The 22,285-nt window shown below is 38.1% G+C and overlaps 1 protein-coding gene across 3 annotated transcripts; it reads left to right on the forward strand.

Moving 5' to 3' along the window:
• On the forward strand, nt 1–21,283 carry LOC128696650 (carbohydrate sulfotransferase 10). 3 transcript variants are annotated; one of them, XM_053787974.2, is made up of 6 exons: nt 1–829; nt 13,968–14,129; nt 16,134–16,244; nt 17,402–17,526; nt 18,772–18,979; nt 19,267–21,283. In XM_053787974.2, the coding sequence occupies exons 1-6, from the start codon at nt 293–295 to the stop codon at nt 19,576–19,578; spliced, it is 1,455 nt and encodes a 484-aa protein (XP_053643949.2). In that variant the 5' UTR covers nt 1–292; the 3' UTR covers nt 19,579–21,283. The 3 variants fall into 3 exon arrangements, with proteins under 3 accessions (XP_053643949.2, XP_069950525.1, XP_053643950.1); XM_070094424.1 differs by having other exon boundaries at nt 74–187; nt 19,267–21,281; XM_053787975.2 differs by lacking the exon at nt 1–829 and adding an exon at nt 12,418–13,398 and having other exon boundaries at nt 19,267–21,279.
• The last annotated feature ends 1,002 nt before the right edge of the window (nt 21,284–22,285 follow it).

Consider the following 22,285-nt stretch of genomic DNA (forward strand, 5'->3'; position numbering starts at 1 on the left):
GGGTCATACATCGATGAAAGTACAAAGAGAGATGAGAGTGGCAACTCGTGCCGGGTAGAGCATCAGTGTTCCGGTGAACCCGGCAGTTACCGCCCAGACCTTGCAGAGGGTGGTGGTATATCTCGCATCATTGTTCCTACTCTTCCTATATGTGTCATATTATCACTGTCTCCTGCAAGTGTTGATGGTACTTTATTCTCCTTCAAAAAAGGATCTTAATTGCAGGTCTTATAGAAGACCAAATAGATAATTCATGATGTGTAAATTAATATAAGGGCATAAATATGCAATAATGTTAAGTAAGCAATATAAGTTTCTGCAAGCACTCATTGCACTCACTGTAATACTGTGTGTGTATTTAAATGTCAATGAAGGGCTCACTGAGTATAAGATGAAGGTTCAAACAAAACTGAAAAGTCTCTGGCAGTACAACCAGTCTTCCCAGAGTAACATCACGCGGGTTTTTTTGCTGTCACGGAATGTTGAGGAAACAGAGACCATTGACACCTCAGTTCACCTCATACATGCAGTAACGTACAGTTACACGACGACACATAATTCTTCAAGTGCTACGCCTGTATTGCTCTCGTCACCTGCTGTCAGAGTACACAAACCTGTCATCCACAAGAGACTCGATAAAATAGTTTTCCCCAGCATCAGCAACTGCACTGAGAAGAACGTTCGGAAAAATCGCATCCACCGAACGAAAAATAAATATCCTTGTAAGAAGTGGATTGAAGCAAGCCCTGGGGATCCCTACTGGCCTGTGGTACTGAGTCCTACGTACGGTAGGAGCCTACAGGACCTCGCACACCACCAGCACCCTCAGGTGAGCTTGTTAATGAGTGTTTACCTGGAGAGAGTTCCGGGGGTCAACGCCCCCGGGGCCCGGTCTGTGACCAGGCCTCCTGGTGGATCAGAGCCTGATCAACCAGGCTGTTGCTGCTGGCTGCACGCAAACCAACGTACGAGCCACAGCCGGGCTGGTCAGGAACCGACTTTAGGTGCTTGTCCAGTGCCAGCTTGAAGACTGCCAGGGGTCTGTTGGTAATCCCCCTTATGTATGCTGGGAGGCAGTTGAACAGTCTCGGGCCCCTGACACTTATTGTATGGTCTCTTAACGTGCTAGTGACACCCCTGCTTTTCATTGGGGGGATGTTGCATCGTCTGCCAACTCTTTTGCTTTCGTAGTGAGTGATTTTCGTGTGCAAGTTCGGTACTAGTCCCTCTAGGATTTTCCAGGTGTATATAATCATGTATCTCTCCCGCCTGCGTTCCAGGGAATACAGTTTTAGGAACCTCAAGCGCTCCCAGTAATTGAGGTGTTTTATCTCCGTTATGCGCGCCGTGAAGGTTCTCTGTACATTTTCTAGGTCAGCAATTTCACCTGCCTTGAAAGGTGCTGTTAGTGTGCAGCAATATTCCAGCCTAGATAGAACAAGTGACCTGAAGAGTGTCATCATGGGCTTGGCCTCCCTAGTTTTGAAGGTTCTCATTATCCATCCTGTCATTTTTCTAGCAGATGCGATTGATACAATGTTATGGTCCTTGAAGGTGAGATCCTCCGACATGATCACTCCCAGGTCTTTGACGTTGGTGTTTCGCTCTATTTTGTGGCCAGAATTTGTTTTGTACTCTGATGAAGATTTAATTTCCTCGTGTTTACCATATCTGAGTAATTGAAATTTCTCATCGTTGAACTTCATATTGTTTTCTGCAGCCCACTGAAAGATTCGGTTGATGTCCGCCTGGAGCCTTGCAGTGTCTGCAATGGAAGACACTGTCATGCAGATTCGGGTGTCATATGTAAAGGAGGACACGGTGCTGTGGCTGACATCCTTGTCTATGTCGGATATGAGGATGAGGAACAAGATGGGAGCGAGTACTGTGCCTTGTGGAACAGAGCTTTTCACCGTAGCTGCCTCGGACTTTACTCTGTTGACGACTACTCTCTGTGTTCTGTTAGTGAGGAAATTATAGATCCATCGACCGACTTTTCCTGTTATTCCTTCAGCACGCATTTTGTGCGCTATTACGCCATGGTCACACTTGTCGAAGGCTTTTGCAAAGTCTGTATATATTACATCTGCATTCCTTTTATCTTCTAGTGCATTTAGGACCTTGTCGTAGTGATCCAATAGTTGAGACAGACAGGAGCGACCTGTTCTATACCCATGTTGCCCTGGGTTGTGTAACTGATGGGTATCTAGATGGGTGATGATCTTGCTTCTTAGGACCCTTTCAAAGATTTTTATGATATGGGATGTTAGTGCTATTGGTCTGTAGTTCTTTGCTGTTGCTTTACTGCCCCCTTTGTGGAGTGGGTTTGTCTGTTGTTTTTAGTAACTGTGGGATGACCCCCGTGTCCATGCTCCCTCTCCATAGGATGGAAAAGGTTCGTGATAGGGGCTTCTTGCAGTTCTTGATGAACACGGAGTTCCATGAGTCTGGCCCTGGGGCAGAGTGCATGGGCATGTCATTTATCGCCTGTTCGAAGTCATTTGGCGTCAGGATAACATCGGATAGGCTTGTGTTAACCAAATTTTGTGGCTCTCTCATAAAAAATTCATTTTGATCTTCGACTCTCAGTCTGGTTAGCGGCTTGCTAAAAACTGAGTCATATTGGGACTTGAGTAGCTCACTCATTTCCTTGCTGTCATCTGTGTAGGACCCATCTTGTTTAAGTAGGGGCCCAATACTGGACGTTGTTCTCGACTTTGATTTGGCATAGGAGAAGAAATACTTTGGGTTTCTTTCGATTTCATTTATGGCTTTTAGTTCTTCCCGCGATTCCTGACTCCTATAAGATTCCTTTAGCTTAAGTTCGATGCTTGCTATTTCTCTGACCAGTGTCTCCCTACGCATTTCAGATATATTGACCTCTTTTAGCCGCTCTGTTATTCTTTTCCGTCGCCTGTAAAGGGAGCGCCTGTCTCTTTCTATTTTACATCTACTCCTCCTTTTTCTTAGAGGAATAAACCTTGTGCATACATCGAGTGCCACCAAGTTAATCTGTTCTAGGCATAAGTTGGGGTCTGTGTTGCTTAGTATATCTTCCCAGCTTATATCGGTTAGGACTTGGTTTACTTGGTCCCACTTTATGTTTTTGTTATTGAAGTTGAATTTGGTGAATGCTCCCTCGTGACTAGTCTCATTATTTCGGTCTGGGGCTCCACGCATACATGTCTGAACCTCAGTTATGTTGTGATCTGAGTATGTTGTTTTTGATATGGTGACATTTCTTATCAGATCATCATTGTTAGTGAAGATGAGGTCTAGTGTATTCTCCAGTCTAGTAGGCTCTATTATTTGCTGGTTTAAATTGAATTTTGTGCAGAGATTTAAAAGCTCGTGTGAGTGTGAGTTTTCATCAGAGCTGCCTCCTGGTGTTATTACTGCAACAATATTATTTGCTATATTCCTCCATTTTAGGTGCCTTAAGTTGAAATCCCCCAGGAGCAAGATGTTGGGTGCAGGAGCTGGAAGATTTTCCAGACAGTGGTCAATTTTTAACAGCTGTTCCTGGAATTGCTGGGATGTTGCATCCGGAGGCTTGTAGACTACCACAATGACTAGGTTTTGGTTCTCGACCTTTACTGCTAAAACTTCCACTACATCATTTGAGGCATTTAGCAGTTCTGTGCAAACAAGTGACTCTGCAATGTACAGGCCAACCCCCCCTCCCTTTTGCCTGTTCACTCTGTCACATCTGTATAGGTTGTAACCTGGGATCCATATTTCGTTGTCCAAGTGATCCTTTATGTGGGTCTCAGTGAAAGCCGCGAACATTGCCTTTGCCTCTGCAAGCAGTCCACGGATGAAAGGTATTTTGTTGTTTGTTGCTGGCTTTAGACCCTGTATATTTGCAAAGAAGAATGTCATCGGACTGGTGGTATTGTTGGTACTGGGGGGGGGGGATTTTTTTTCCGGCATTAGTATCTGTATCTGTTGGTTTGGAGTGGAGGCCATCGACTGTGGTTCCACTCCAGGAATGACTGGATTTGGTGTACGATTTCTGCCATTTCCTGCCAGTTTTTTTTTTCCTTCACAGTACTAAATATATTTTTCACATAATTTATCCTACCTCCTAAACTACCTCACCTCATTTCACAGCCCAGGCCTATATAAAAGATAAGAATAAAAGAATAGAACATTAAAGTAGGCCTTTTCGTTCATACAAGGCAGGTCTTGCTCTATCCTCTTGGGAGGTTCCTTGATGCTTCCGAGGGGCTCTTCATCTGAGGCAGTGGTTCCCAAACTTTCAGGCTGGCACCCCCTTAGCTCCCAAGACACATCACTAGGGCCCCTCCTCCCCCCCACACACATACGAACACACCTCTTTTTATTTATTTATTTATTTAATAATTTGAACATACATACAGAGGTACAAAAAAATACAGGTAAGAGCAGCATGCCAAAGCCACTTGTATGCATAGCATTACGGGCAGGCTTAAAATTAACTTAAGATTAACTAAGTAATGATGTAATAAGTGATAAAACATTATTGTAAACAGATAACAATAAAGCACAAATGAGTATTACAAAGACAGGTCATATGGTTGCATGCATTGCTGTACATTCAGTAGAATGGAGTATTCTGTTAGGTAGTGTATTTAAAAAATAACAAAGTTAGATTGGGTCTTAAGTTTAACATTTATGTGATATAATTGTGAGAAACATTTAAGATATACAATTTATAAGGTTCAGTTATTCAGTATTTATTTGGTTTTGGGTGAGTAAGTGATCTTTGAGAAGAGACTTGAATTTATAAACAGGTAGTGTTTCTTTTATATTTACAGGCAATGAATTCCAGATTTTAGGGCCTTTTATGTGCATTGAGTTTTTGCATAGCGTGAGATGGACACGAGGAACATCAAAGAGTGATCTGTGCCTTGTGTTATGGTCATGTGTTCTGTTGAGGTTGGCAAGGAGATGTTTGAGGGGAGGGTTAATTTCAGAGTTAAGTGTTCTATGTATGTAACAGATGCAGTGATAAGTATGGATGTTTTGTATGGTGAGTAGGTTTAGTGTTTTGAATATTGGTGGAGTGTGCTGCTTGTAGTGGGAATTTGTTATCATTCTGACTGCAGCCTTTTGTTGGGTAATTAGTGGTCTGAGATGGTTAATAGTTGTTGAGCCCCATGCACAAATTCCATAGGTGAGATAGGGGTAAATAAGAGAGTGATATAGGGCCAGGAGGGCTGACTGTGGAACATAGTACCGTATCTTCGATAGTATGCCTACGGTCTTCGAAATTTTCTTAGAAATTTGTTGTATATGTGTATGAAATTTGAGTCTATTATCAAGGTGGATTCCTAAGAATTTTCCCTCTGTTAGCTTTGTGATAGGTGATCCGTTTATCATTATGTTAAGAGGGACATCTGTAGCTCTGTTACCAAACTGAATGAAGTAGGTTTTGTCGATGTTTAGTGTAAGTTTGTTAGTCCTCATCCAGGTAGATATTTTCTGTAATTCGGTATTTACAGTATTGGCTAGCATGACTGGGCTCGGGTGAGAGAAGACGTATGTAGTGTCATCTGCAAATAGTGTAGGTTTGAGTAATTGCGAAGCATTTGGTAGGTCATTTATGTATAGGATAAAGAGAAGAGGGCCAAGGACACTTCCTTGTGGGACACCAACTGTAATTGGTTGTGCGGAAGAGTTTGCCCCATTTGTGTACACATATTGGCTTCTGTTGCTGAGGTATGACTTGAGGTAGTTGAGGGAGTGCCCTCTTATACCATAGTGTGACAATTTTATGTGGAGCAAGTCATGGTCAACTGTATCAAAAGCTTTACGTAAGTCAATGAAGATCCCCAGTGGGACTTCTTTTTTCTCTATTGCAGTGTATATATGTTCTAGCATGTGTATAATAGCATCTGTGGAAAATTGCATTTATCTGAATGTAACTAATTATGTACATAACAGTAAATGATAACAAAGATAATTATTATTTATCAACGTTACATAGACAAGTAGGAATTTGGGACACCTAGGTCGCAAAAAATGTCCCCCTTCGATACCTACCACTGTCATAACCACAAGTTGCTCTGGACCTATTAATTAAATGAAATATACATACACCAGGAATACTGGTATATATATAAATTTGTGGACTGTATATTAAAAATAATAAATGGTTATATATATACACAATTACATAGAAGGAAAATATATCTTAATATCACTCACCAATTTGACTGGAGATTAATGTGTATCATACCCAGAAAACCTCACTCTAACTAAATCTATGAAAATAATGCTGGCCAGAATTACACACAAATCTAGAGAGCTTATCTGAGGTTCCTGGAGCTGTCTTGTCCAGTCGTCTGATATCTCAAGTTATGAAGGAATGCACATCCACCAATTTCGCCTCCTATTTGAGAGGTGTCAACACAATTTTAACCTCTAGAGCACGAAAAATTCTTCCCATTACACCAACGTTTGTACAAAATTCAAAACCAAGATGGCGAGTTTCCTTCTGCGCAGACGAAGGCTTTCCGTTTTCGATTACATAAATTTTAAATACAGTATGGCCATCTATTTACATTTAATAACTACTGTATTTCTGGAAAATATATACAGTATTTTCCACAGCATCATTAGTATTTTTATTAGGCCTGAATCCAAATTGGTAGGGGTTGAGTATGCTTTGGGAGATGAGGTAGGAGTAGATTCGTTTATGAATTAATTTTTCGAAGATTTTTGAGAGAGGGTGTAAGTTGGATATTGGCCTATAGTTATTCAACTCTGTTTGGTCTCCTCCTTTATGGATCGGGGTGACCCTTGCTATTTTGAGAACTGTAGGGAAGGTAGAGGATTCAATGGATTTGTTGGAGAGTGTTGCAATGATTGGTGATAGCACTTGTGACACTTTTTTGCATATAAAGGGTGGTAAGGTATTTAAATCTCCTGCCTTGTTTTTTAGTGTGTTGATAAAGGAGACTTCGTATGGGGCTAGTCGGAGCTAGGAACAGTGCGTTCGGGTAGTTGCCAGTGAGGTAGTCATTTGGTGGGGTATCTGAGCTCGAGATTTTATTGGCAAGGTTTTGTCCTATAGTGGAGAAGAAATCATTGAGTCTGTTTGCTGTTTCTGTTGGTGGGAGTTGGGTTTCATCTAATTTTGCTAATTTTATTTCGCTGTTTCGTGATATCTTTTTTGTTCCTAGAATTTCTGATAGGGTTTTCCAGGTCTTTTTTATATCACCTCGTAAGTTGGATAATCTGTTCTCATAATACAATTTTTTTGCCCTTCTTATCAGGCTGGACTGAACACATCGACTCAAGGTTGAGGGACTGATCACCTCATTCTCCTCCTGTTCTTCAAGTTTCTCCTACGTATGGACTGATGAAGCCACTGTGTGGCGAAACGTTTCCTCAATAAAGATACCCAAGAGTTGCACATGTGTCTAATTTATCAACATGTCGGTTCTCTGAACCATTCATCTACAAACCTGTCAGACACTGCAACTTCTTGGGATGTGATGAATGGTTTGAAAAACCGACAAGTTGAAGATTGAGACAATTATGCAGCATATGGGAATCTTTATTCAGGAAACGTTTCGCCACACAGTGGCTTCATCAGTCCAATGGAGTCGATGTGTTCAGTCCATCAATCTTGTAGAATTGATGGACTGAACACATCGTCTCCAGGCTGAGGGACTGATTACCTCATACTCCTCCTCTCCTTACGCCTTCCTCTTTGTATTGGACTGATGAAGCCACTGTGTGGCGAAACGTTTCCTGAATAAAGATTCCCATATGCTGCATAATTGTCTCAATCTTCAACTTCTTGGGATCTTAATACTTAGGAATTCTTCGCTTGCCTAATTCTTGGGCACGACCTACTTCCACATTGAACAAATGTGACACCACCTATGACTGCTGCACCTCTCCTGCCATACGGTTTATAAGCTGCTTCTCTGCTCATATGCCGTATTCTATTCAAGATTGATGGACTGAACACATCGACTCAAGGTTGAGGGACTGATTACCTCATTCTCCTCCTGTTCTTCAAGTTTCTCCTACGTATGGACTGATGAAGCCACTGTGTGGCGAAACGTTTCCTCAATAAAGATACCCAAGAGCTGCACATGTGTCTAATTTATCAACATGTCGGTTCTCTGAACCATTCATCTACAAATAGCTTTTATATCCTTTTACTCATGTACGAATTAATTGCTCTACCATATTGTATTACTTTTGTCACTACTACTACTACTACTACTACTACTACTACTATTACTACTACTACTACTACTACTACTACTACTACTACTACTACTACCACCACTAGTGAACATCGAAATGGTACCTCACTAGTATTGCACCTCACTCTGAGCCTTTATGTACCCTCTGTGTCCATGTATTGTTTGTAATGGCTTGATAAAGCTCCTGGAGAGCGAAACGTTGCCACAATAAAATGTCACATTAGTTGCACTTGTGTCCTTTTACTTTACGTGGGTAAGATTTGCTGAGAACAACGAAGAAAAAATCGAAAGTTACAATTCACTTTGGTAATGAATTCATTACATTCTTGTCACACTGAGATGGTTTGTTACTGACCTACACGAAGGCCATCTTGTGTGTGCCTTGTATACAAGATGAGTTTATCCCAGGTGAATTCTCCGTGTAATGTATAATATTAATGTTACGTGGAGACTAGTAGCGCCGAGTGACCCATACGGATTTAGCATTTCTTTGCAGATATAGTAACACTAATGAGTCATATTACTGATTGTATGTAATACCGACAATTGTTGAATAAGACACGTATGTAACACTTGATTATCCTAATTGCCGACAACGACATCAGTTAAGAACATAAGAATGGAGGAACACTGCAGAAGGCCTACTGGCCCATACAAAGCAAGTCCTTATCAAAACGACCTCTACCCAAAGCTACCCAGAATTTACTCCCAATGACACCAATCAAACCCAGCCCCTCCCACTCATGTTGTTAGGTAAGACACATATGCAACAATTAGGTATCTTTATTTCGAAACGTTTCGCCTACACAGTAGGCTTCTTCAGTCGAGTACAGAAAAGTTGATAGAAGCAGAAGATACTTGAAGACGATGTAATCAGTCCATCACCCTTAAAGTTTTGAGGTGGTCAGTCCCTCAGTCTGGAGAAGAGCATTGTTCCATAGTATGAAACAATATGGAGATGAAGTGACAGTCTGAAACATTGTTTCAGACTACGGAACAATGCTCTTCTCCAGACTGAGGGACTGACCACCTCAAAACTTTAAGGGTGATGGACTGATTACATCGTCTTCAAGTCTCTTCTGCTTCTATCAACTTTTCTGTACTCGACTGAAGAAGCCTACTGTGTAGGCGAAACGTTTCGAAATAAAGATACCTAACTGTTTTATATGTGTCTTACCTAACAATCTGTCGGTATTTTATACCATTTTAATGTTCCAATACAGAAAGTAGGCAGGAACAGTAGAGATGTGAAGACGATGTAATCAAGCGAAACGTTTCGGAATAAAGTTGCCTAACTGTTGCCTATGTGTATATCCATGTTTCGTACGTCTACATGAACAACTTTCCAAAGAATTTGCCCCTTCAAGGAGGTTCCTTGACGCTGGTGAGGGGCTTTTGATCTAGGGTGTGGAAAAAAACTGTACATATTTTCCGGAAATACGGTAATTCATAGGTAAATAGATGCCCTATATTGTATTTTTAAAAGAAGTATGTTATCGAAAAAAAGAGGAGACACTCGCCATCTTGGTTTTTTGAATTTTGTATTAGAAACGTTGGTGAACGGGGAAGAATTTTTCGTGCTCTAGAGGTTAAAATTGTGCTGACACCTCTCAAATAGGAGGCGAAATTGGTGGATATGCATTCCTGCATAACTTGAGATATCAGGCGACTGGACAAGACCTCTCCAGGAACCTCAGATAAGCTCTCTAGATTTGTGTGTAATTCTGGCCAGCATTATTTTCATAGATTTAGTTAGAGTGAGGTTTTCTGAGTATGATACACATTAATCTCCAGTCAAATTGGTGAGTGATATTAAGATATATTTTCCTTCTGTTATGCAATTGTGTATATATATAACCATTTATTATTTTTAATATACAGTCTACAAATTTATATATTTACCAGTATGCCTGGTGTATGTATATTTCATTTAATTAATAGGTCCAGAGCAACTTATGGTTATGACAGTTGTAGGTATCGAAGGGGGACATTTTTTGCGACCTAGGTGTCCCAAATTCCTACTTGTCTAACTGATAAATAATAATTATCTGTGTTCATTTATTGTTATGTACATAATTATACATACAGATAAATGTAATTTTCCACATAGGGAATTGGATCTGTGCTCCGGTTCCCTGAATTGAGCCTGAATAGCATCCCCCCCCACGTGCGCTGTATAATCATACGGGTTTAGCGCTCCCCCATGATTATGATAATCCAAAGAATTTGATATATCCGTAAAATGCGTACCCGCTACTCTATGTGTTTCGTATCGACAGGATTTGTAAACAAACTGCGGATCTTATACATTTTAGTAGCATTGGATACAGCTGTAGTGTACAGTTATCGTAATTTACGACGTTTAACAGTATTAGAGCAGGAACTATTTTATTCACCTTGCCATCATGGAAGATGGTGCTAGGTAAGGGCTGGGTCGGAAAGAATGTAGTAATTCCACCTCTCGTCTTGAGGTCCCGTTAGTTCTATTCAGGACGCAGCACGTTGCCAGTCTTTCTTGTTTTTGAGTAGTATATATATTTTTTACTTCCTAATGTGTGCCGGTGAACACGAGTGAGCACCAAATATGCCTGAATTCATGTCCCCTTTAGATAAACAGTGAACACATCGTGAGCATCCATGATCCCGCAATAAATAAAAGTCTCATACTGTCAACAGTATACTCCACTAGTGAAAATTGTTTCACACGTCATGGAAGGCTTTATAGTTCTGTCAAGCAAAGAGGAGCTGTAAGGTTAATGGTAGCACCAGCGTGTGGTAGTGGTCGTATTTTCTTTGTCAAGGGAAAATTTTTACATCGTCTTCAAGTCTCTTCTGCTTCTATCAACTTTTCTGTACTCGACTGAAGAAGCCTACTGTGTAGGCGAAACGTTTCGAAATAAAGATACCTAACTGTTGCATATGTGTCTTACCTAACAACCTGTCGGTATTTTATATCACTTTAATGTTCAGCCTTAGAGTGGTCAGAAAATGCAACGACCTGAATAGTGAAGGCTCCCTTTCTTAGACTGAATCTAAAGTCTTTCCATTTTCCTAAGCGCTGTATAAACCCTACGGGCTTAGTGCTCCCCATAAATGTAATAACAGTGTGGAGTGATAGAGACAGGATCTAAACGCAAATTTAGGAAGTGGTATGATGCGATAAGGCTCTCGACGTCAGGGGAGGGTGAATCTAGTAGCGGCCAGTGAAGAGGAGAGTCCAGGAGCTAAGGCTCGACCCCTGCAAACCACATATAGGTAAGTATATAGGTAAATGCACACACACACACACACACACACACACACGTCGATAGACAAGTACCTTTGGTAACTGATCACTAACGTGCACATGGAGGGTTCAACAACTTTAAAGCACTATTAGGATATGGCGCAACCTGCTTCGGTAGCGTTTGTCTAGCAGTACCTGCAAGAGGCGGCATATCGCTAGCTTCGTAATCAGAGCAGTACGCAAGTTTCCTAGAGCAGGTAACTTAATCCAACTGCCCTATCAATATATGAACCACCGAGGCAGGCTCGAGAAGGTGTCACTGATAACGAGAAAGGTTGCGCACAAGTCTGCGGAAAAATTGAAAGCACCAGAGTTATAGCAATGAGAAAAATCGTCAGTGGGCAATCAGAATAATCACCAGCAGGTAATCAGAATAATCACCATGCACGTAATGCTATCCGTGCTGCCTTGCAGCACAGATAGCATTACCCGCATTTCTATCTTCGTACACTGATTCTAGCAAACTAGTGAAGGAGATAATCCCAGAAACCTTCAAAGGTTCTGTAGGAATTTCCGACCCAAAGTTGATTGAAACAGCAGGGCAGTGGGATCTCCTTGCAGATTTATAAAGCCATAGCTCGATCGCTAGCACACTCAGCTCACACTGAGGTTCGGAGTTCGAATCTCCGGTACGGCTGGAAAACATTAGGACGTGTTTTCATGAGGCATTTGCTGTTGCTGTTTACCTATCAGTATAAAATAGGTACCTGGGTGTTAGTCGACTGGTGTGTATGCGGCAGCAGAGTGTCTCTGCTATAAGGGTGAGAATGGTAAGTTCAGCTTTATGGATTTTGCCTGCGACCATCGGTCACACATACCATGGCTTCATACACAGTTCTCACAAAGGTACTACACAGGCTGTACCGTGGTACCACAGACAACTTGTTTTTATTAGATTTTCTATCGAGCTAGTATATCATGTTTAAGTTGAGAAAAAAAATCATTAATTAGTTAACTTTTCCTACATTTTTTAATTAGTATTTAATAGTTTAATCAAGGTTGCATGTTTTCTGTGAACTGCTAAACACTATTTTAGATTTTACCGTTTCACCAAAGTCATGAAATGTCAGTATCTTGGTAGACAACTGCCTCGTCACTAACTGTTTGTGAAACCTGTTCTTGGTCAAGAATTGTTTTTGTTCTCCTACTGTGGGGAAGTTACACTGACCTCCAAACTAGCATTTTCACGAGCACCGTTTGGTTAATAGAAAGTTTTAAAGTGGAAGGAGCATATTTCTTCATGTTTAGTTTAAAAAGTTATAATATTTTGTATGCATTCCATAATGGTATCCGACTAGACTAATGTCACATTCGTGTTATTTAGTTTACCGCTTTTTAACATGCTGACGTGTGTTAATTTCTGAAGATAAGCGACGGGTAAAATTCAGTGTTGATTAGGGTATTCATATTTAATATGATATCCTAGCAGTTTGTCTTTGATGGTGGACAGTGCAAGTGCGTAATAACTGAAATGCAGTGAGAAGGACTACCACTTCTTTTATACACTTTAAATGCTAATGTAAAAGAAGCGTGCGGAGAGTAAAACAAACTTTAGAATATATTTCAGAAAGAATAAGAAGCCATTCCTAAGGGTATCAATCATGAAGGGTTATAAAATCAGAATAACCTAGCAGTTAGGCTTATCTAACTTTTGGTTCTCTCCTAGAATGCCACCTACAAGAGTCAACTAAATCCTAGGTATGTTTTATTGCTAGGTGAAGATGAGTAGCAAGTACAGTGTGCCACCTGTCTCACTTCAGTGGTGCGAATTGTGGTTCATCACACCAGCCTGAACTGTACCCTCTGACACGAATAAAAAAAAAACGAAATAACAAAAAGAGAGACTTGCTCCTAAGCCTCGTCGAATATGGAAAACTAACCAGCATCATTTCGGTTATGAGTGTAAGTAATAAGTAATACATTGAACTACTCGAACAAATGACGAAAGTCTTGGCCCACGACATGTACCTTTGACGTAATTTCTCCAAAATTAAGTAAATTCTTTACTAAATTTCAACAATTGATTTATCGGCTTTATAAGCATTACTAAAAGATATTAATTTTGGTTTGTAAGTACCATTAATCAGAATGGTATTTCGTGAGTATTATAGTGGTTAAAGCCTTTTTTTCTAGAGGAGATATCGATTTTTAGAGATAACTCCCTTTACGTGCAAGTTCTGAGCATCGAGTGTGCCTTATTACGTAAATGCAGTATAAAGTCTGGATCATGGATATAGAACAAATATACCACAATATTTTATTTTGTTGACTATTTAAGAAGTTTATGTAAGTGCTTATTTCATCTTGTGGGGAGTGAGGCCTAGCTCTTGATCCTACCGTTTAACTTTTCACCAACTGATGTAAATAGGCTTGACATCTCTCTTTTTTTTAACTCTCCTATATTGTTATAAAATATTTATTTTCCAATGTATATATATTTCTATAATGATGAGGACTTCTTATCCTGCCAGAGTGAGCAGTTTATTAATGAGCAGCTGGTGGTACAGAAGCAGAGAACAACACTGCTGGCTGAGACCTGCCTTAAGCACCCTGAAGTCTCCATACGTCAGTATATGAACCTAGTGTGGGACACTGCTAGAGTACCTCCACTCATCTACTGTCCTATATACAAGGTTAGTTGTGCTTAATTTTGTCTGCAGACATTGTGTAAATTTCTTATAGAATACTACGTTTATTTACTGACCATTGGACACTGACCTACTTAGTTTTCGAAATTGTTCTTGTTGTGTTTATTCTTGATATAAAGATACTGAAGGTGCTGCAGTTTAGTACCAAATTGGTAGGATAATATGTTTCAAAAACATACAGAATGGTTCTTATAAATATCTGTGTAATCAGTGAATCTCTCATTTACGCAAGGTCAATTATTACAGTTGTCAAAAAAAAGCGAAAAAGCAGAAAGCTCTGACGAGGAATACATGTATATAGAACTTAACTGTAGTGGAGGATTTATATATTATAAGATACGTACAGTGTTTTTTAAACGTTTCCTCGAATACGTTTTTTCTCACTTGCTGGACGAAACGTTCTGGCAGAAGTTTCCAAACGTTACACTTATGTCTAATTTATATATTTGTGAATATTATATACCTTCTGTGATATACGGTATTGTATACTTTGTGTGATACAAGGTAGTATATACTTTGTGTGATACACGGTATCATATACTTTGTGTGATACACGGTATCATATACTTTGTGTGGTACACGGTATCATATACTTTGTGTGATATAAGGTGTTATATACTTTGTGCGATACAAGGTATTATATACTTTGTGTGAAACAAGGATATACTAAACAACCTTAAGAAATGTCACTTGGACAGAAGACTGGAAACAGTCATAGGTGTGCACTTAGATAACTGTTGAATGTAATTAATGTAATACACTTGTGGAAAATTGCATTTATCTGAATGTAACTAATTATGTACATAACAGTAAATGATAACAAAGATAATTATTATTTATCAATGTTACATAGACAAGTAGGAATTTGGGACACCTAGGTCGCAAAAAATGTCCCCCTTCGATACCTACCACTGTCATAACTACAAGTTTCTCTGGACCTATTAATTAAATGAAATATACATACACCAGGAATACTGGTAAATATATAAATTTGTGGACTGTATATTAAAAATAATAAATGGTTATATATATATATATATACACAATTACATAACAGAAGGAAAATATATCTTAATATCACTCACCAATTTGACTGGAGATTAATGTGTATTGTACCCAGAAAACCTCACTGTCTAAATTTATGAAATTACTGGCCAGAATTAAACATAAACAGACTTATCTGAGGTTCCTGGAGCTGTCTTGTCCAGTCGCCTGATACTCAAATTATTCAGGAATGCACATCCAACATTTTCGCCTCCTATTTGAGAGGTGTCAGCCCAATTTTAACCTCTAGAGCACGAAAAATTCTTCCCATTCACTCTAACGTTCTATTCAATTCAAAACCAAGATGGCGACTCTCGTCTGCGCAGACGCAGGCTTTCCGTTTTCTATGACATAAATATTATTAAATACAGTATGGCCATCTATTTACATATAAATACTGAATTTCTGGAAAATATATACAGTAATTTCCACAACACTCATATGAAACTTTAACCCGCGTAATTCACTTAGGACTTGGAGTGGAGTTCTCCCCAATGGCAGTAAGTCGCTTTGTATGACTTTGGGTTATCCTAGGTAACTTACACATGTTACTATGGATGACAATTTGTGTAACTGTATTTATGTGTACTTGTTTAGGACACGTATTTCCTGATGCGTGTTTTAGTCATATGATAACCCTCAACTGGATCTTTTGGTCATCTGCCCGACGCCTTCTGCTGGCTTACCGGTCCACCTTTTCAAAAATATGGTTACGCTTAAAACCATTTCTGAAGCAACACTGCCAAGTGGACATGAGTAGTAAGTGCAAGGAGACTAGCATGTCATACAAGTGGCATAAAGCAAGAATAAATGGAAGCAAGTGATACGGAATAAACAAATAATTGCCATATTTTTGACATATCCCATGCATTTTTTATGAACTTTGTTTCTTTCTCTAGGTTTAAATTGCACATCAAGTTATCATTTTTCTTGTATAATATACAGGTAGCATCAACTACATGGATGGTGTACTTCCTTCGCCTGAGGCATATAAATGACCGGGTCCCAGAGCTGGAGCAATATGATGAGCAGACGCAAGAACAACTGAAATATATGGTAACAATAACATATTTTTTAAACATTCAGAGTATTATTACATTCATAGGGAAGCGCTAAATCCGGTAGGGGCCATACAACGCCCACGGGAAATAGAAATCAGTCATGTTCGATCCAAGAAAAGGGTGGTCAAGTCCTGTTCCTAGGATCAAGAGTCCCCTCACCGGCGTCAACGAATCTCCGTTGAGTGGGAAGCCTATTAAAAACAAGGTAAAGTTTGTCGCCAATAAGACTAGCATCAGTTGTATCGTCTTATGTGTAAAATGTATTTTAAACATTGAGGGGAGGTATGCTTTGAGTATGGCGAATGGCTCTTGATTCAAGGAACTGGAGTTACCTTTTCCCTTCCTCGGATCAAACTAGATTATTTTCTATTTCCCAGGAGTATGACCCCTTACGGGTTTAGTGTTTCATATTACTATTTAATACATTATATATATTTTGTTAATTGGCTCATAAAATAGTCCTGATTTCGTTTTTCTTTTAACGAAATTGAAATGATGTAAGTAAGGCTGCCGTTGGTTACTTTATGAAGTGCAAAAGAGTGATAATTGTCTGCAAACAGTCCGGGTTGAATTCTGCAATTCAAATTTTATATGATCATTCAATTATAAGTCATTTAATCATTGAAATATTATTCCTTTTTCTTTCAAATAATACTTAATATAAACTATTTTACTAACAGGCTAAATGACCTACTTTGGTTGAGTGCTTTAGGAAATTTAATATAATAATAATAATAATAATAATTGTCAGCATAAGCTAAATTTACCCCAGGAGTGTGTATATCTCGGTGTATGTACAGAGTGTACTTCCTGTATTAAGGATTAAATAATATTTTTATTGATGGGATACAGGTGATATGCAGCCTTAATAACACTCAAGTAGTAGGTAGTTTTCAAAATTAAAATAAATAAGAATTCTTAATTGAAAAACTGTAATTTGATATTGGTACACACTATTGACAGGTAGACGAGTTAGACACGTGTGTAAGAGTTAGATATTTTTATTTATGAAAAATATCTTTATTTCCGAGAAATCAAGATATTTGGTTACACGTGTCTTACTCATCTACTGTGTGATTTAGCTTAAGGTTACTACATTCATTTACTGCTGTAGCTTTACATTCAAAGAAGTAACGTAATGTACTTTCTCAGCCACGCTATGGAGGTGGTCATCAGCGGGTGTTCAAAGAATACAAACAGCCCAAGACAAGCGAGGAAAAAAATTACGTTTTTAAGAAAGCTCTCCGCTTCATCGTGGTCCGTCATCCATTCACTAGGTATATTATCGTTATTTTTTTTTTTTTTTGAGATGCTTGATACTGGTAAATGACTTTTGGTCCAAACAACTGGCACCACCCTCCATTTCCTCAAATCAAGGTGATTCGTGTCTCATTACAGGTGATATAAAGCGTATAAATAGGGGTTTGGCATTTTACCCTTATTATAATATTATTTGATTGTTGGTACTAATACCGAAAAAAGTTAATATACAACTTGAGCAGACATTTACTAGAGTAGTGTGTCATTCACAGGAGGTTTTGTCAAGCTAATGCAATATATACATCCTGTGGAAAATTGCATTTATCTGAATGTAACTAATTATGTACATAACAGTAAATGATAACAAAGATAATTATTATTTATCAATGTTACATAGACAAGTAGGAATTTGGGACACTTAGGTCGCAAAAAATGTCCCCCTTCGATACCTACCACTGTCATAACCACAAGTTGCTCTGGACCTATTAATTAAATGAAATATACATACACCAGGAATACTGGTAAATATATAAATTTGTGGACTGTATATTAAAAATAATAAATGGTTATGTATATACACAATTACATAACAGAAGGAAAATATATCTTAATATCACTCACCAATTTGACTGGAGATTAACGTGTATCATACTCAGAAAACCTCACTCTAACTAAATCTATGAAAATAATGCTGGCCAGAATTACACACAAATCTAGAGAGCTTATCTGAGGTTCCTGGAGCTGTCTTGTCTAGTCGTCTGATATCTCAAGTTATGCAGGAATGCACATCCACCAATTTCGCCTCCTATTTGAGAGGTGTCAACACAATTTTAACCTCTAGAGCATGAAAAATTCTTCCCATTACACCAACGTTTGTACAAATTTCAAAACCAAGATGGCGAGTCTCGTCTGCGCAGACGAAGGCTTTCCGTTTTCTATGACATAAATGTTATTAAATACAGTATGGCCATCTATTTACATGTAAATACTGAATTTCTGGAAAATATATACAGTATTTTCCACACATCCTGTATGACTATCTCTTAGTAATGATTCTTCTTAATTGTCTATCATCCTCGTACTCCCACCCTGCATGATGGGGTTACGAGAGAAAGACCATCTTATATGACTGGTATGTTAGGCAAACAGTTCTTGCTCTAACCTCATAAAACACTACATACATCTTGGTTGCCGAACATAGCTTTTGTACTAATATCGATATTAAAAACAAAACATGTATTAATGCGAGACTTTGGTCACAGGATATTGTCGGTATATAGAGGCAAGATTGAGAGAAAAGAACCTCGACCTTTTGCACCTTACTTCAAGCATCTTCAACGAGCAATTATTAAGAGGTACCGGCCACCAGACACACACCTCACTTCGCCTACGCCAACCTTCTCAGAATTCGTCGACTATGTCATTGATTCTACCAAGAATTTCAAGACTGCTGCGGATTGGGAGAAAAATGTGCGTTTTCCTAGAAAAGAAGTATATTTTCCTTAAAAATGCAAAGAAAATTTATTACCCATTTACTTGATACATTTTTTAAATGAAATATATATATATATATATATATATATATATATATATATATATATATATATATATATATATATATATATATATATATATATATATATATATATTATATATATTATATATATATATATATATATATATATATATATATATATATATATATATATATATACACACATTCATTCATAATACAGATGAGTATATTTTCTTCTCAGGTTGTATGCTGGACACCATACTGGGTACAGTGTGGTGTATGCGCCTCAGATTACCAGGTCATTATTAAGTTGGAAACAATGACTACCGATGAAGAGTTCTTGGCACAAATTGCAAACCTGAAGGAGATTCAGAATCTTCACGAGTGGAGGAATTTGAGGAACTCACCAGCCACTTCAACTGCTACACAATCTCGGTATTTTAAAAGCTTAACCAAAAGACAAATTCTGTTACTCTTTCAACGATATCAACTTGACTTTGAACTTTTTGGGTATTCAGCTGATGAGTATCTGAATTTCAGTGAACAAGACTAAATATAAAACATTTTGGTTTAAGTAACTAATATACTGGCGAACAGTAGAATATGAAATTTTAAAAATGTGGGAAGACAAAGTACTTAAACTTTAACCTTACCTAGAACATCAACCTTGATTTTGTGAAGAACAAAAAGCACAATATCTTGACTGGAACAATACATAAATAACCCCCACACAGACAGAAGCTTATGACAACTTTTCGGTCCGACTTGGACCATTTACTAGTAACACAAACGCACAAAGGTAAAGGAGCCAGTATTATATATACATGAAAGGAGGACAATGACATATATACTGCCTGTGGAAAATTGCATTTACTTGGATGTATAATTATATGCATAACAGTAAATGAACAATGATAACTATTATTTATCAGTTAGACATGTAGGAATTTGGGACACTTAGGTCGCAAAAAGTGTCCCCCTTCGATACCTACCACTGTCATATCCAGAAGTTGCTCTGGACCTATTAATTAAATGAAATATACATACACCAGGAATACTGGTAAATATATAAATTTGTGGACTGTATATTAAAAATAATAAATGGTTATATATATACACAATTACATAACAGAAGGAAAATATATCTTAATATCACTCACCAATTTGACTGGAGATTAATGTGTATCATACTCAGAAAACCTCACTCTAACTAAATCTATGAAAATAATGCTGGCCAGAATTACACACAAATCTAGAGAGCTTATCTGAGGATCCTGGAGCTGTCTTGTCCAGTCTTCTGATATCTCAAGTTATGCAGGAATGCACATCCACCAATTTCGCCTCCTATTTGAGAGGTGTCAACACAATTTTAACCTCTAGAGCACGAAAAATTCTTCCCATTACACCAACGTTTGTACAAAATTCAAAACCAAGATGGCGAGTCTCGTCTGCACCGACGCAGGCTTTCCGTTTTCTATGACATAAATATTATTAAATACAGTATGGCCATCTATTTACATATAAATACTGAATTTCTGGAAAATATATACAGTATTTTCCACACTGGCTACCTTACCTTTGTGTTTGTGTAACTAGTCAGTGGTCCAAGTCGGACCAAAATGTCATAAACTTCCTCTATATGCGGATTATTTGTGTACTGAATTTGTAATCGTTAACCCAATTGAGTTCTGTATATATGCTTTTTGGGATAGGTTTAGCTATTTCCTTGTCGGGGGTAGGAAGATCATAACCAAACCCCGAGATCCTATGCTGTTGTGACACTAAAAGTTAAAACACTTTAACTCAACCGTGTTAAAACATAACTGGTATCCAATTTATTGAAAGGATTTACTGTCATTAGCTATTTAAATCACATTTGATAAACTACAAATGGTAGCTACACAAAATAGCAGTACTGTACATGAAAAATATTTTAAATGCATCCATAGTAATTACCTGTTTGTGAGTTAATATTTAATATTAACTGGTCATGGGAAAAAAACTCTTGAAAATGTTTTAAAAGTATAATTTCAAATCCTTTTCCAGAAGGATTTGAAATTATACTTATATGTATAAAATTAAGTGTACCAGAAATACCCGGTGTGTATCACACCAAGTATTTTAAAAATGCTGTGATTATTATATTTAATATTTCCAACGATAAATAATAAACTCTAATTTACCTATGTTTTTAATATGAGAAACCTAAATGCTTAAGTATTATTAAATATGAATAAATAAATAATTTAAATGTTAAATAATAACAGTGCATGTTTCTAGAATAGATTCATACATTCTGGCCCGTGGAATTTCATATCTCCTTGTACTTCTCATGATAACTCCGATATTATATTCCCAGAAATAAGATTTATTAAAGCAGCTACTTAACTTCTTGAATTCGTTTCGTAAATAACCGTGACAGGATATTTTTAACTCATTGTCTTATTAGGTACACATCACTGTGGCAAGTTCCTTTTACCCAACATATGAATACTTCCAGCATGAATGTGGTTTCTCGAGGTTGGTATTCTTGCTCTGGACAGAGCTAACAAGACTCGATTTTTTTCAGTCATTTGCATTGGCACCTCTCGTCGGTGAGCTTGAAAGATATTCTTCATCTCTCCCATTTGGTACCTATTAGTTCTCTTCCTGAACCGGGTCAGAATTACTCATATCTTCAAGAGAAATAGTAGGTCTGATGTCAGCAACTATACTCAGTTTGATGTCCAAAATTCTAGAGAAGATACTTTACCGTCAAGTAAAGTATCTTAATGACAAAAACATTCTCCATAGTTTCCAGTCAGGTTTTAGGGGATCTCATTCAACCGACACCTCCCTCATTAATTTGGTGAACTACCTGAGAACTGAAATGTCGCTAGGGAATTTCATAGGAAGGGTAACCTTAGACTTGCAAAAGGCCTTCGATACAGTCAACCACAATATATTATGAAAGAAACTACAAGCTATCGGTATGAGCTCTGAAGAATGGTTTAAGTCCTACCTGAGCAATAGAAACCAAATTGTCAAGATCAACAACACAGGATCAGAACCCATGCCGATATCACGTGGGGTTCCTCAAGGTAGTATTTTGGGTCCTTTGTTATTCTTGTGTTATGCGAATGATATGCCTATCAGTGTCAAATGCAAGCTTTTACTGTACGCAGATGATAGTGATCTCTTAGTATCAGGTAAAGACCCACAAAACACTGCTAATGTACTATCACTAGAACTAGAGTCCTGTAGCAAATGGTTGTTAGACA

Source organism: Cherax quadricarinatus, chromosome 46 (genome assembly GCF_038502225.1).
Source record: "Cherax quadricarinatus isolate ZL_2023a chromosome 46, ASM3850222v1, whole genome shotgun sequence".
NCBI lineage: Eukaryota > Metazoa > Arthropoda > Malacostraca > Decapoda > Parastacidae > Cherax > Cherax quadricarinatus.

Excerpts from the sequence above, each read along its gene's own strand:
- LOC128696650 (XM_053787974.2), top strand. The coding sequence starts at position 293 with ATGTTAAGTAAGCAATATAAGTTTCTGCAAGCACTCATTGCACTCACT. Across the intron at positions 830-13,967 it reads CACACCACCAGCACCCTCAG|AGTGAGCAGTTTATTAATGA; the intron begins GTGAGCTTGTTA and ends TTATCCTGCCAG. Across the intron at positions 14,130-16,133 it reads TCTACTGTCCTATATACAAG|GTAGCATCAACTACATGGAT; the intron begins GTTAGTTGTGCT and ends TATAATATACAG.